This window comes from Nylanderia fulva, unplaced genomic scaffold (genome assembly GCF_048542155.1).
Source record: "Nylanderia fulva isolate GAGA-0341 unplaced genomic scaffold, ASM4854215v1 Scaffold34, whole genome shotgun sequence".
NCBI classification, from domain to species: domain Eukaryota; kingdom Metazoa; phylum Arthropoda; class Insecta; order Hymenoptera; family Formicidae; genus Nylanderia; species Nylanderia fulva.
In genome coordinates this window covers 1,872,494-1,885,358 of record NW_028190411.1, presented here as the reverse complement: position 1 = coordinate 1,885,358, position 12,865 = coordinate 1,872,494, and the positions used below count along the sequence as shown (strand labels likewise).

Genomic DNA, 12,865 nt, shown 5'->3' with positions numbered 1-12,865 from the left:
AATCTCAATAAATCCCCATGATTAGATAATGAGTTTTATTAAGCTAATCATAATTATTATTAAAACATTTCATATTCATTTTTCTACACATCCTATATCTATTTTTAATTAATAATTTTTTTTATTTAAGAAATAGATTTATATAAATGACGAATCAAATTAATATATGTACAATCCACATAAGAAAAAATGTTCTGTTTCGGGAATTAATAAATCACATATCGTCTCAATGAAATGACTTATCGTCGATAAAAAAAAATAATTTTTAACGATGATGTATTTATGTGCATATATAGATGGCAAATCACAATCATGTATCATTAATAAAAATAATTGCTGATAAGCGAGATAGATAATAATACATCGATAATATTCTCATTATACAGTGGATGCTGATTTGCACAGAGAATTAGGGACTATTTTACTTCTATTTTTTTATTATTTATTATTTCTATTTTTCTTATAATTACCTTTATCAAAAGTAATTTCAATGTATTTTCTCAGACTTCAATTTTTATTTCTTTAACAAAAATTTGACAATAAAAATATATGATATTAGCCAATAGTTTCTAATAAATATCTCATACTTTAAGCCTTTTACAAATATAGAGATTTCAGAATTTATGTATAAATGTCAACTTTGGTATCTTTCCTCTACTTATTCGCGCGAGATTGCAGATACACATACGTGGTTAATACGTGGTAAATAGGACGTATCTGTATATGTAGATCTCTAGGTATACAAACTAATTGTAAGTAGGTTTCTCGTTGTCAGACGTATATTGTCATTATTCAATAACATTCCACGCGTTATTACTTAACTATAATATACTTAAGTGTACTCACGTGGGTCGCCGATAACGCGCCGCACGCTGGAGTCGCGAAGGTATTGAAGACCGCGCCACCCATGACGGTGCCGACCCCGAGGTCGGATTCCGTCAAAAAGGTGCCGATGACGTTGACAAAGAGCTCGGGAAAGCAGTTAGCGGTGGCAAGGAAGGTCGCCCCGGCGACGTCACTGCTGATGTTCAGGCGTACGCAAATGATGTCCAGGGTCGGCAGCAGGTAGTCGTTGCAGACGAAGGCCGTCAGGATGAAGCAGTAGAACCCGAAGAAGATGTGAAGCGCCGCCGCGCCTCGACGACGCTGCTCCAGAGTGAAGACCTCCGGGAACTCCTCGATCGAGCGACCCGTGCAGTTTTCTTCCGGTCTTGCGACATCCTCGAGCGGCGAATCGTCGTATCGGATCCGGTCAGCCTGGTTCGAACCGTCCTTTGGAAATTCTTCAAGGATCGAGATTGCGGATAAGTTCTCATCTATAATCGAGAAAGTCATTCTCACGGAGAGAAAAACATTTGGCTATAAGTATTGTAATTGCCCAGGTAGCAAGCGTATATCATTTTGACGTTTAATGACGTCAGTTTGCTACTTAGGTGGCTCTGTATTATTTTTCAATTGTTAATGTACTATGCATATAAAACAATGTGATATTTTTTGAACTGTAACATATTTTTTTTATCTCTATTTTGTTTCTAAAATATGCAAATATGTTCCTTTACCATGTATTTATTCTGAATATTATAACTTCTTTTATCTCTGCATGTGTATTTACAATTGTAATTTTACAAATATAAAAGTACGTATTTTAGACTATTTTTGTTCGTTTACTTTAAATTTTTTATACACATTTTCTCTATTTTTTTCTTTACATTTCTTTTCGCATTTTCTATTTTTTTTGCAATAATTCAATGTACGTATTATTTTTACAGTTCATATTAGCAAAAAAAGATCATTAATAATATTATGCATATCAGAAATAGGTAAGACTTGGCATAATAATTTATAATGAGTGTTGTAAAAACATATCTTACAACACAAAACATACACAAAATAAATTTACGTCTATAAAACGATACAAATTAAATAAATTACAATAACTATGCCTAACTCTCGAATAAAACTTATATTAGAATTCTCATCAATTATATGAATTTTAAATTAATTACAAGAACACAAACTCCAGATAACTTTCTAATTACAAACTTCCCACAAACGATCTGCCAAATCTCACCGATGTTTCGCACCTTGATAGGTTCACTTTAATGTCTTTATCATTACGCTGAAGATCCATTTTCCTCTTTTTCCAATCAGCTGTATCGCGAATTCGTAAACATTTTTTTCTTTTTTTGTCAGAGGGTTTCGTGATCGCAAGAAGATGTGGTGCGAATATTTATTTACGTGATCAATAAATTCGCGCCGAGATAAAGCTTCCTCTCTCGTTGAACTCACCGAACAACCGCGCAAATCCTAGATCCGCGACACTGTCGACAGGCGAGTGATTAAGAATGATAAGTATCGTCAGCGCGATACCGATAGTCATTCTCGTAAATTTTCATTCGCGAAAGTGTTGCTCTCGCTCAATTTTTTTTTTAATCAGCGAGTGAATTTTTAGCGACCCAACCACTCGAACGAAATACGGTAAACTGCTACTTGAACCACAGTAACTGACAGTATTTATGATAAATTCCGTCGACTAGAGAACCCTCTCTCCTTCCTACTGAGACAGAGAGAGATAACTCCTTCGGTTGTTCGAGTAGAACAAAATTAGATAAAGATACGTATAAAAGATCATATATCGTGGATTATCGATCAATTACTTCATATATATATATAGATCTCTCGTCCACCTCTCTATCGATGACTGACGTATATCACGTCAATTTTAATTTTTTACGATCGATATCGAGGTAAAAATTTGATTTTGGTGCAATTATTTGATATTTTGATTCAATTGTGTCCTTACGTAGTTTCAATTATATTATAGTTTTTATCTACAGATGTTTTCTTTCTCAAGAAATATATTTATACGCTGAAAATATTTTCTTATTATGATAGAAATTAATTCGCATACATGTCGCATTTTATTAAAGAGCATTATTAGTTAATGGCATCAACGTATTTTTCGAAATGGCAATTTTGAAATTTTTATTTATCTTGAGCTTATCGAATAAAACGTAAATAGATTTTTGATAAGAATATTTTTAAACAGCAACATTGTGAAAAATATCAATCTATCAGGTACACATGTAATTCAAATATGCACTGATATAAAATTTCCACAATAAGGAAATATGATAGGAAAAGAAGTTTGTTTACTAATTTACCAATCATTTTTAATTAATTGTTTTTTAGACAATAATGTAAGCGATTAAGTAATTCAGGACTTGTGCAAAATTAAAAACAAAGAAACGTCAGAGAAAAGTATATATAGAGATATAATATAGTGTTTCTATTAGTCTAAAAATATTTATATGTTAAAACAAAGTTCTTTCCAATGAAGAATAATTTTGTATCATTGAGTGGATTTCAGTATACAGTTTGTTCCAATATGTTAATAACATAACTACATACATGATAAGAGTCATAGTTATGTATTTATTCCGGTTTCTCGGGAAACGCGACTTTGGGTTTGTTTGAGTCTGATTCTGTTTTATTAGTTCTATTTGAACGCAACACAGCGCCTGGACTGGGATATGGCCTCATTTGATAAAGAGGCCCTGATGCGGTTGTATCGGCACCAGTCTTGGCCTCATTATGCCTAGCCAATCCATCTGACCATTTTCCTCTATAATATAATTATATATAAATGAGAGAATGATATAGAATTATATATATTAATAAACCTACGTTTGTAATGCAAATGCATACCTGGGAATGTCGCTATACGATGCTGGATCCATAGGATCCAATGTACGATCTTTTTTGTCTTTACCATCACTTCTATCAGATCTTTGAACTCTTTTATTATCTGGTCCTTTATATCTTGTACGATTTTCAGTCTTCCTATCTTTCCTTACGTCAATTTCATCTACCTAAAAAATCATAGCGTTGTTCGCGTAAATATTAAATGTTTTATTTCGATATTATATAATAAAGAACTTGTAAATTTGCAATGTTATATAAACAATATACTAACTTCCATTCGTTCTATTTGTTCTTGGTCACTAACACTATCATCACTTGACATGTTATCATCTTGATCACCTGCTTTTAAATGTAATTCTTCACGTAATTGAGATGCAGGTTGTGATATCTGACACTTTGGATGACCAGGTGGCAACCAAGATACCAAATCAGATGACCAATCCCAATAGTAGTGTTGTCCGCTGTAAACAGATCTTAAATTAATCAATTTCTCTGCGAAATATTTTGGTACAATATATCTTCCTAATAATATATAATTTCAATCTTTCTCCAAAAATAATATTACTGAAAAACATTCATGTCTATTTCCATAAATTGACAATAAGATTATGTTATAAAATACTGTACACAATTACTATGATTTAAATAACTGCAAATCTAGCACTTATTTTTTTAAAGTTGTCTAAAAAACTATTAATATTTACCATCCAGGATCATAAACTGCCTTCCAAGTCTCGGGTAAAGGATATTTTTGAATTAATTTCATTTGTCGTTTTAAATACTTATCTGAAGGTTGTACATGTCCTAGTCCCCACAATTCTTTACATTTTTTTGTACATTCGTGATAAATGTTATATTTATTGGGACATCCACTGTAACCCTAAATGAAGAAATAATTGTCTTTAATGTTAGTATAAATACATATTAGAATATGTTTAGCTCATTAGCTTCCAATTTATATATTTTTCCCTACGGTTGTTAATTTTATAGTATTGATAGAGACTGCGTACAGTTGTAACATATACTTATAATATGCTTCTGTTACTCGAATATGCTTTTGTAAGAATTTCTAATAAATGTAACTTTTATCAACCAATTAAATTGCTTGTTTATATAGACCTATTATATTATCATTAATTGTTATAATTATACACGAGCTGAACAAATAATTTTCTTGAATTATAATTGTCTTTAAAATTGCACTATTTCAATATATACTAAAAAATTTAATACTAATCTATCACAATTATGCGTACCATAAATTTCTGTGATATATCAATTTGATTAATTTCTTCTTTTGCATTGTCATAATCTTCGGCTATTACTTCTTCATGCACCTTCTTCTTCGTCTCTTTTCTTCCAGATTCTGCAAAATTAGTAATTAATGTAATCAAACATTATATAAATACAGTGCATGAAATTTTTATTATATATGTGTGTGTGTGTGTGTGTGTGTGCGCGCATATATATATATCTTTTTAGAAATATCAGTTTTTATGAATCGAAAGCAAATTAATTTAATTGAATTGCGGAAAAATTTCATAAACAGTTATTGCTAATAATTGCATTTTTTAATATATTATTATATATTATTTTTTAATAGAGTACCATGTTTTTCAGAGCCAGAAATCAATCCCCTTTTTGCAAGACGAGCAGCCAAGGCAGCTGGCAAAGGCATTTTATGCCTTCTCAAATCAAAAGATGTCAATGTATAAAACGTAGAAACAGCTCTAAGATAATTCGAGCGGAATATTTCACGCTTTAAATATGATTTGTTTACAAAACAATGTAACCTCAAACATCAAACATTACGAAGCTCTGTAAGTTCGAACGATCGAGAAGCCACCAGCACAGAAAGCATAAAACACAAATATTTAGAAATATATTCTAAAATGTTTTATCGTTTGCTATTGTATTAATTTTAAGCTCGACACGAATTATCTTATGTTCACAGTACGTTTATATATTTGATCTGCTCTTTGCAGCTTGCAGCTGCACTTTATTATTTCTTCTGCGCACCATGAAATAATATAGAAATAATATAAATCATATATATATTAAAATATATATGTATTTATTATTATTTATTATTATTTATTATTATTAGAGAGAAATAAAAAAAATGGAGCAAAACTCGCGGACAAATTCGGAGTCGACACTCATGACAGCTGTCATCGAGGATGTAGTTACGTATTTTTAATAAATTTAAAACCAATATAACTAATATATTAATATAATATAAATTATATTATTCATATTAATATATATACATTATATGTGTATTATAAAAAAAAAAAAAAAATGGAGCATAAATTCGGAGTCGACACTCATGACAGCTGTCAACGAAGATGTAGTTATGTATTTTTAATAAATTCAAAATCAATATAACTAATATAATAATATAATATAAATCATATTATTCATATTAATATATATACATTATAAAAAAAAAAATGGAGCATAAATTCGGAGTCGACACTCTTGACAGCTGTCAAACGAGGGTACATGCGGATCGGCCTGAAGGTTGCGCGCGTGCATTGTCCACGCGACTCTTCCGTCTAGCGCGATCGCAGACTCCGTGACTGTGAAGCGTTGTCCAGTGACACTGTCGACGCCCAGTTGCGTGTGAGTGTTAAACTGAAATTTTACACATCCCGCTTAGCCGCGAGCGATCACAGCTCGTCGTTAATAGACGGAGGACGACTGTCGGATTCGGTTTTGCTCGCGTCCCGCGCGATTTCCGCCGCCTGATTCCGCTGTACGGTGGTGTGTTTGACATAATACTCAAAATGGCGACTCCGAAAACAATGAGCCTCCGGTGCGCTTGTACGCCACTTTTCGCCGATCCTTTTTCCCTCCCTCGTCTGTCGCAATAGATATTCGACGTCGAGCGAAAAACGCAAGGATTACGCAAATTCTACGTACATATATGTATATATAAATATATATGTGTGTGTATACAGTCGGATGTGAATTCGAATCAGTGAGACAACGAGATATAGCTTCCTGCACGTCGATCCTTGTGTAGTTTTCGGTACAGCTGTAGGATTTACCACGGTTTCTCTCGTGTGTAAAAGAGGTTCGCAGTTATTTGCACGTTTTTGTATCGTTAATCAGACGTGCGATTCATTGCGCAATTTGTTTTTTTTTTCTTCTTCACCGGCATCGATCATCTCTTTCGTATTTTCGAGGAATGAGACTCCAGTATTTTTTTTTTTTTTTTTTTTTTTTTATTCGAGCATAGATAGAGTTGTATTGGCCATCTAATATCGGAGCTTCTTCGCGTTGCTTCATTAATTGTATCGAACAATTTATCAAAAGTAATATTCGATATCAAGATAAGTGAGTTTGACACATTTATCATATCACAACACCATATGTGAATGAATATCTTACAGTGAGATATTCAGTATACATCTATGACGGATCATACAATATAGATAATAGATAATTTGACCCAAAACCATCGTAAATTATACATACATTTACACGTCATGCAATTAAATTATTGCAATTAATTTATATTCTTGTAATATTTGAGTTAAAAAAAAATAATTTTTTAACATTTTCTCTTTTCCACAGACAGAAGTCAAAATGCAGACAATAAAATGTGTTGTAGTGGGAGACGGAGCGGTTGGTAAAACATGTTTATTAATTTCATATACTACAAACAAATTTCCATCGGAATATGTTCCAACGGTATTTGACAATTATGCAGTCACTGTTATGATTGGCGGTGAGCCATATACATTAGGATTATTTGATACAGCTGGTAAATATCATTTATACATATATATGCATGATTAGATAACACAATTGTTTGTAATCAATTATGTCACATATATAATATATAATATATTTAAGTAATAATTTAAAGCAGATATAGATCCAGTGTTTGCTGTTATCAAAATAAAATTAGCTTATCTTTATTATAGATAATAAAAATATGTATTATCTATATCTGCATCTTAGATGAAAGGTGTTAGCTTCTCAAAATTATCAAGAATAATGTTCAGATAATTTTACAATTATAAAACAAAAATAATTGAATTTAAGCAGTAAGTGATAAAACAAATAAAAATATATGAATATATTTTTATATGCTTTTTATAACTGTATTCGCGTAATAAACGGTTTTAAAAATGATATTATCTGAAAGTGATAATATTATCAAGAAGAACTGCCATATAATTTTATCTTTTATCTAAGTATATTTAAAACACATCTTTATCTTATCTAAGATAAATTTACATATTTTTATTTCATCTTTATCTAGCTAAAGTTTTAAAATCATCTAAGCACAACACTGGATATATTTATTATAATAAGAAAATATAATAAAATTATGTTAGTGGCAATTTACTAAAATTTTGGAATATTTTGCAGGTCAGGAAGATTACGATCGTTTGCGGCCATTAAGTTATCCGCAAACCGATGTATTTCTTGTCTGCTTCTCAGTTGTATCTCCATCATCGTTCGAAAATGTTAAAGAAAAGGTATAATTCGAATTAATTATTGTAACATTATCAACTGTTTTATCTTCGATTTATTCTGATGATTTATTTTAATTTATATAAAGTGATTTATTTTAACAACTAATTTTTATGTTAATTGTTGAAATAAATCACTATTAATTAAAACAATCTGTTAATTTTGACAATTAATAATGATTTATTGTAATGATTTATTTTAATTAACAGTGGGTACCGGAAATAACGCATCATTGTCAAAAAACACCGTTTTTGTTGGTCGGTACGCAAATTGATTTACGAGATGACGCAGCGACAATTGAAAAACTTGCAAAAAATAAACAAAAGGCGATTTCGAACGAACAAGGGGAAAAGCTTGCTAAGGAATTAAAAGCTGTAAAATATGTAGAATGTAGCGCTCTTACACAGGTATGATAATTTTTTATTTATACTCTCAGTATTAAAGAAATTTAAAAGTGAAAGGAAGCTAATTCATAAAAGTTTTAAATATTATATTGTTTATTACTATTTGACAGCTAAGTTTTTTAAAATTATTTTATTCTTTTGCTATGAAGACTTTTAATATTTCAGAAAGGACTTAAAAATGTCTTTGACGAGGCAATATTAGCTGCTTTAGAGCCTCCAGAACCAGTTAGAAGAAGAAGGTGTACCATTTTGTAGTAGGTGTTTGACTTTTTTTATAAAACTGTTAGTTCTACAGTGACGAAGACTGTAAGTTTCCTCATATACATTGCATGCGAAAAGATTTAGTGACAATTGTTAAATTCTAAGGCATATATAATAAGACATGAGTATTTTTTAACATTGGCATATACGTGGATACGAAGCAATCTTTATCTACATTGACATTTTGTGTAAATTTTATAATTATCAAATTGTAATTGTAATATCATATTATCTTCGTCTTGATGTTCTATCAACGTATTTCACATCATTCCGGTAAAAGCGCGTCTCTGTATTTGCATCATGATCATATGTGTCGACTCTGTCCTGTTTCATTCAACATTATGTAAAAAAAAAAAAAAAGATTTCCGAAAAGGAAATTTAGGGATATTATGACATCTCCAAATCATATTTGTTTATGAAGAAAATATAATTTCATTTTATATATTTGTATAAACTATTTCATAAAGAAATAGATTTTGTTTCCTATGATTTATAATCTTCCATAGATTATCACGTGGCAATACACGTATATGCAAGAGTGTAATACTATTGATTTTTGTATTTTATAACATCTTGCATATTGAGTAAAAGTTTATTATCTTTTTTGGCGAATACTATATTCGCCTTTAAACTTTTTGCAATTTTTTTATAGCAGTCTGTATCTATAATGTATATATTTACTACAAACACACATAATTATTTTACCAATACTTTTAATTCATTAAATTTGAATTTTGTATTCTAGCTCATAAAAAATAAGCGATTCAATGAGAAATACGATAAAACGTGGTAACTTACATTTACTATTATTGTTTTTTTTTTTAATATGGAGAAAAGAGAAATAAAACAAAATCTTACTATTGTGTAAAATCATATATAGAAATATCGCACGTTCGTGTGTTTAATTAAACAAAATTAAATTCTGTTATAAGATCTGTAATCTTCTTAGTGGCCATATCGATATATTATCAGTAAAATAAATAATTACGTTAATATATTTGATTAGTTTAATATATTTTTTATGTTGCAATCGAATATTTCTTTAGTCATTTGTAATCGCATATGATTTAATTATGTATGAGATATTATAATAATAATTTTATTTTACCAGCTCTTTTGTAGTGATTACATTATAAAGAATATTGGTGTCGATTGCCTGGTTCATGTGAATATAAATAGCAAAAATATGTTGTTAGCTAATATATTCTCTATGAAAATATAAAATATTCTAAATCTGTTTTAGTTAAGACAGCTTTCTTTCCTTTTTTTTTAATTATTATTATTATCATCTCTTTGAATTAAATTGTAATATTTTGCTAAGATAGTCCATAGCAGATATAAATTTATTTTATCTCCATTAGTTCTTATATATAATATGTATGATATTATATTTCATACAAGTAGACTAAGACGGTATAATTACAATTTTCAATCTGGATATGAAATATAATACTATTATTAGAAAATTTCAATTCTATACAACTCTTATTGATAATAATATCACTTGTACAATATATTCACACACATACATATAAATAATATATAACAAGACTTTTTGTTTGCGAATTTAGAGAAGGTATCGAATATTAAAGGTTTGCACGGGTTGAAAAAATCTGACGCGACATAGAGCTCAAAATTTTGTTTCTAGATATGTAATATTCATTCTTCCGACCTTGTATATTATCTGTATTATACTTTAACTCTATAGCGGAGACGAATTGTCGAAAGTCACGAATTCAGGCTCATACAGACCTCTGTTGAATACATCTGGCCGAAGAATTTTATCTAAGATTAGATGTATTTTATCTAAAAATGATAAAGATGAATTTTATCTAAATTAGATTCTAGTTATTCCCACGCGTTTAATATTATTCTTATTTTATTGTAGATATATCTTTTCTCATCTCTCTACTAATTACATGATAATTTACCGGAACAGGAATCAGATATGTTTACGAACCTCTTTATAAATTACAAAAAAATCCTGAATTGAAATTATTAATATCTCGCTAAAAAATTTCCTTTAAAATCATTAAACTACTTACTTGATAAGGATAAAAAGATTTGACTTTAAAATAATAGTGGAGGATAAATCAGATTAATGAGATTACTTGATGACTCGTATCAAAATTACGAATCATATTACATATAAAATGAGTTAGAAATAAAAACGATTAATTATAAGTGCCCGAAATTTTTTATAAGAGTATGCACGTGCGTATTTGCGTACATATAATTATAGTCAGGAAGAATATTTATATACATATATATTTCTATCATGCTGAAGTTTTTCTTTTGTATATTATCTTGCTATTTGAGTTGTTTTTAATTCCCGAATTATAAAAATAAAGATGTTTATATAATACAATCTCGTTTATATATAGATACATTTCCTACGGGAGTTAATTTTCACATTTTTTCGAACAAAATTGTGCAATCGATCAGAAAAGATTTCATATACAATACATATAAAAATATTCACATTTGAAAAGGGAAAACTCGTTATGACGCTTTGATAACTCGTAACTAATTGCACATGTGAGACGTTTTTAAAATAATAGTGATTATTGATGCGAATTTCTCACATAATTATTACATCTCGAAACTTTTATACTTGTTTCATATTTTATACATGTTTTTATATACGACGTGTGTTTTATTATTTCAATGTTCCATTCAGTGAACTGCTATTGGAATGCAGCCATAAAAATTTGCCACGATTTTTTATGATCCGATTTATCCGCATCGATCGTAGAGAGATACATATATTTTTGTATAGCGTACGTTCGATTTTTATCGCGATATTATTATCAAATAAATAATGGCTTTACTCGAATTCGAATTAATATCTGCGAGCCCAATATAGCCTCCGCTGTTAGGCTGCTCATGTTAGTATAAATTTTTTTGTCTGTGTCCAATGACATAATCCAATTAGAGTGAGCGCGGAACGTAAACGCGAGCGTTAATTGGAGCGTGCGTGCTGGTTCTTTCATGTAGAATTCACAAGCTGACACGGATATTCTGCCATTTATTCGTACAATTGTTACAGCCGTTTTCCCCGTTTGTTCGGTGGAAAGCAAGAAAATAATTTTTTTTTTTTTTTTATATAAACGAAAGATACGACGAGGCGAGTGCAATTGTTAATGTTGGTGATGATAGTAGAAATTTAGTATAATTTCAAGCACAGCAACGTTGTTTGAAAAATATAATGTGAAATGTAGAATTATAATTTAATTTTCTATGACGAATTCCTGGAAAATCGAAGCTGAGAGAATTCTTATGTAACTTTGTAGCATAGCCTATTATCAGTGATTATAGAATCTGATATAAACAGATGGAAAATATAAGAGATTATTCATTCAATAAAATTTATACTTGAAATAGAAGAATGCGTACGTTCACAGTTACGTGAATAAACGTTTCCAAGAATTTCTCAGGCGTGTGTGTAGCTTATAAATAAGGACGCGATATAATTATGCATATATAGAATTTATTAAGATAATTGAAACAAAAGGCTAAACATGATACTGTGGAATAGAATCGTTTCTAAAACACGTTAGGTATTCTATTACAAAACCTGATGTATCACGCAGAAAAATGTAAGGTATGTAATACTTAAAATTATATTTAAACGAGGACTGATAGGATATAAGACATGAGATAACAATAGATTAACGCCCAAAAAAATTTTTTTAGTTGAGCTCTTGTGTTAAACATTTCAGTCTTCTCCAGAGAAAATTTCTTTTCCAAATCCATATCTTATCGTCAGCTTTTGCATACTTTTCAATCTTGTCTTAGTTTTACAATTCAATCTTGTCTAGAGAAAATTTTGTCCCCGAATCCATATATTATCGTCAGCTCTCGCTTCTTTCAAACTGCGAGGTCAACTTGAAAAAGACGCGAGAGAAAACGAACGGAAAAGGAAAGATATTTTCATCTCGAGATATGTCCAAAGGAATGCGCAACTTTTATAAGATCAAGGCGGATGTTTTACGGAGAAGAGA

At 30.0% G+C, this 12,865-nt stretch overlaps 3 protein-coding genes across 10 annotated transcripts in view; 1 reads left to right on the top strand and 2 right to left on the bottom strand.

Annotated features, from left to right (window-relative positions):
- The window catches only part of LOC114937514 (sodium/potassium/calcium exchanger 3), a 41,155-nt gene extending 37,977 nt beyond the window's left edge, over positions 1-3,178 (bottom strand). For both annotated transcript variants that reach the window (XM_029311001.2, XM_029311000.2), the window contains exons 1-2: positions 2,290-3,178; positions 847-1,316 (exon numbers count right to left, since the gene is read on the bottom strand). In XM_029311001.2, the coding sequence (XP_029166834.1) occupies positions 847-1,316; positions 2,290-2,380 (561 nt within the window). In that variant the 5' untranslated portion in view covers positions 2,381-3,178. The remainder of the gene's footprint in view (positions 1-846; positions 1,317-2,289) is intronic.
- A 73-nt stretch (positions 3,179-3,251) lies between these two features.
- Positions 3,252-12,865, bottom strand: part of PQBP1 (poly-glutamine tract binding protein 1) — a 31,927-nt gene continuing 22,313 nt past the window's right edge. Inside the window, exons 1-6 of one of the 2 annotated variants that reach the window (XM_029311011.2) lie at positions 5,314-5,885; positions 4,962-5,071; positions 4,410-4,585; positions 3,977-4,166; positions 3,709-3,872; positions 3,252-3,625 (exon numbers count right to left, since the gene is read on the bottom strand). In XM_029311011.2, the coding sequence (XP_029166844.1) occupies positions 3,436-3,625; positions 3,709-3,872; positions 3,977-4,166; positions 4,410-4,585; positions 4,962-5,071; positions 5,314-5,383 (900 nt within the window). In that variant the 5' untranslated portion in view covers positions 5,384-5,885 and the 3' untranslated portion in view covers positions 3,252-3,435. Of the gene's footprint in view, positions 3,626-3,708; positions 3,873-3,976; positions 4,167-4,409; positions 4,586-4,961; positions 5,072-5,313; positions 5,886-12,865 lie in introns of those variants that run through there. The other variant, XM_085485117.1, reaches the window with a different exon arrangement.
- LOC114937518 (cdc42 homolog) lies at positions 6,246-11,140 on the top strand. Of its 6 annotated transcripts, none has more exons than XM_085485118.1 (5): positions 6,246-6,330; positions 7,288-7,477; positions 8,092-8,201; positions 8,406-8,603; positions 8,766-11,140. In XM_085485118.1, exons 2-5 carry the CDS (start codon positions 7,300-7,302, stop codon positions 8,853-8,855), a joined length of 576 nt encoding a protein of 191 aa, XP_085341244.1. In that variant the 5' UTR covers positions 6,246-6,330; positions 7,288-7,299; the 3' UTR covers positions 8,856-11,140. The 6 variants fall into 6 exon arrangements, with proteins under 6 accessions (XP_085341244.1, XP_085341246.1, XP_085341248.1 ...); XM_085485120.1 differs by having other exon boundaries at positions 6,267-6,330; positions 7,292-7,477; XM_085485122.1 differs by lacking the exon at positions 6,246-6,330 and adding an exon at positions 6,337-6,463.

Coding starts and splice junctions, on each gene's coding strand:
- LOC114937518 (XM_085485118.1), top strand. CDS start 7,300: ATGCAGACAATAAAATGTGTTGTAGTGGGAGACGGAGCGGTTGGTAAA. Junction 7,478..8,091: donor AGGATTATTTGATACAGCTG/GTAAATATCATT, acceptor AATATTTTGCAG/GTCAGGAAGATTACGATCGT. Junction 8,202..8,405: donor TCGAAAATGTTAAAGAAAAG/GTATAATTCGAA, acceptor TTTAATTAACAG/TGGGTACCGGAAATAACGCA.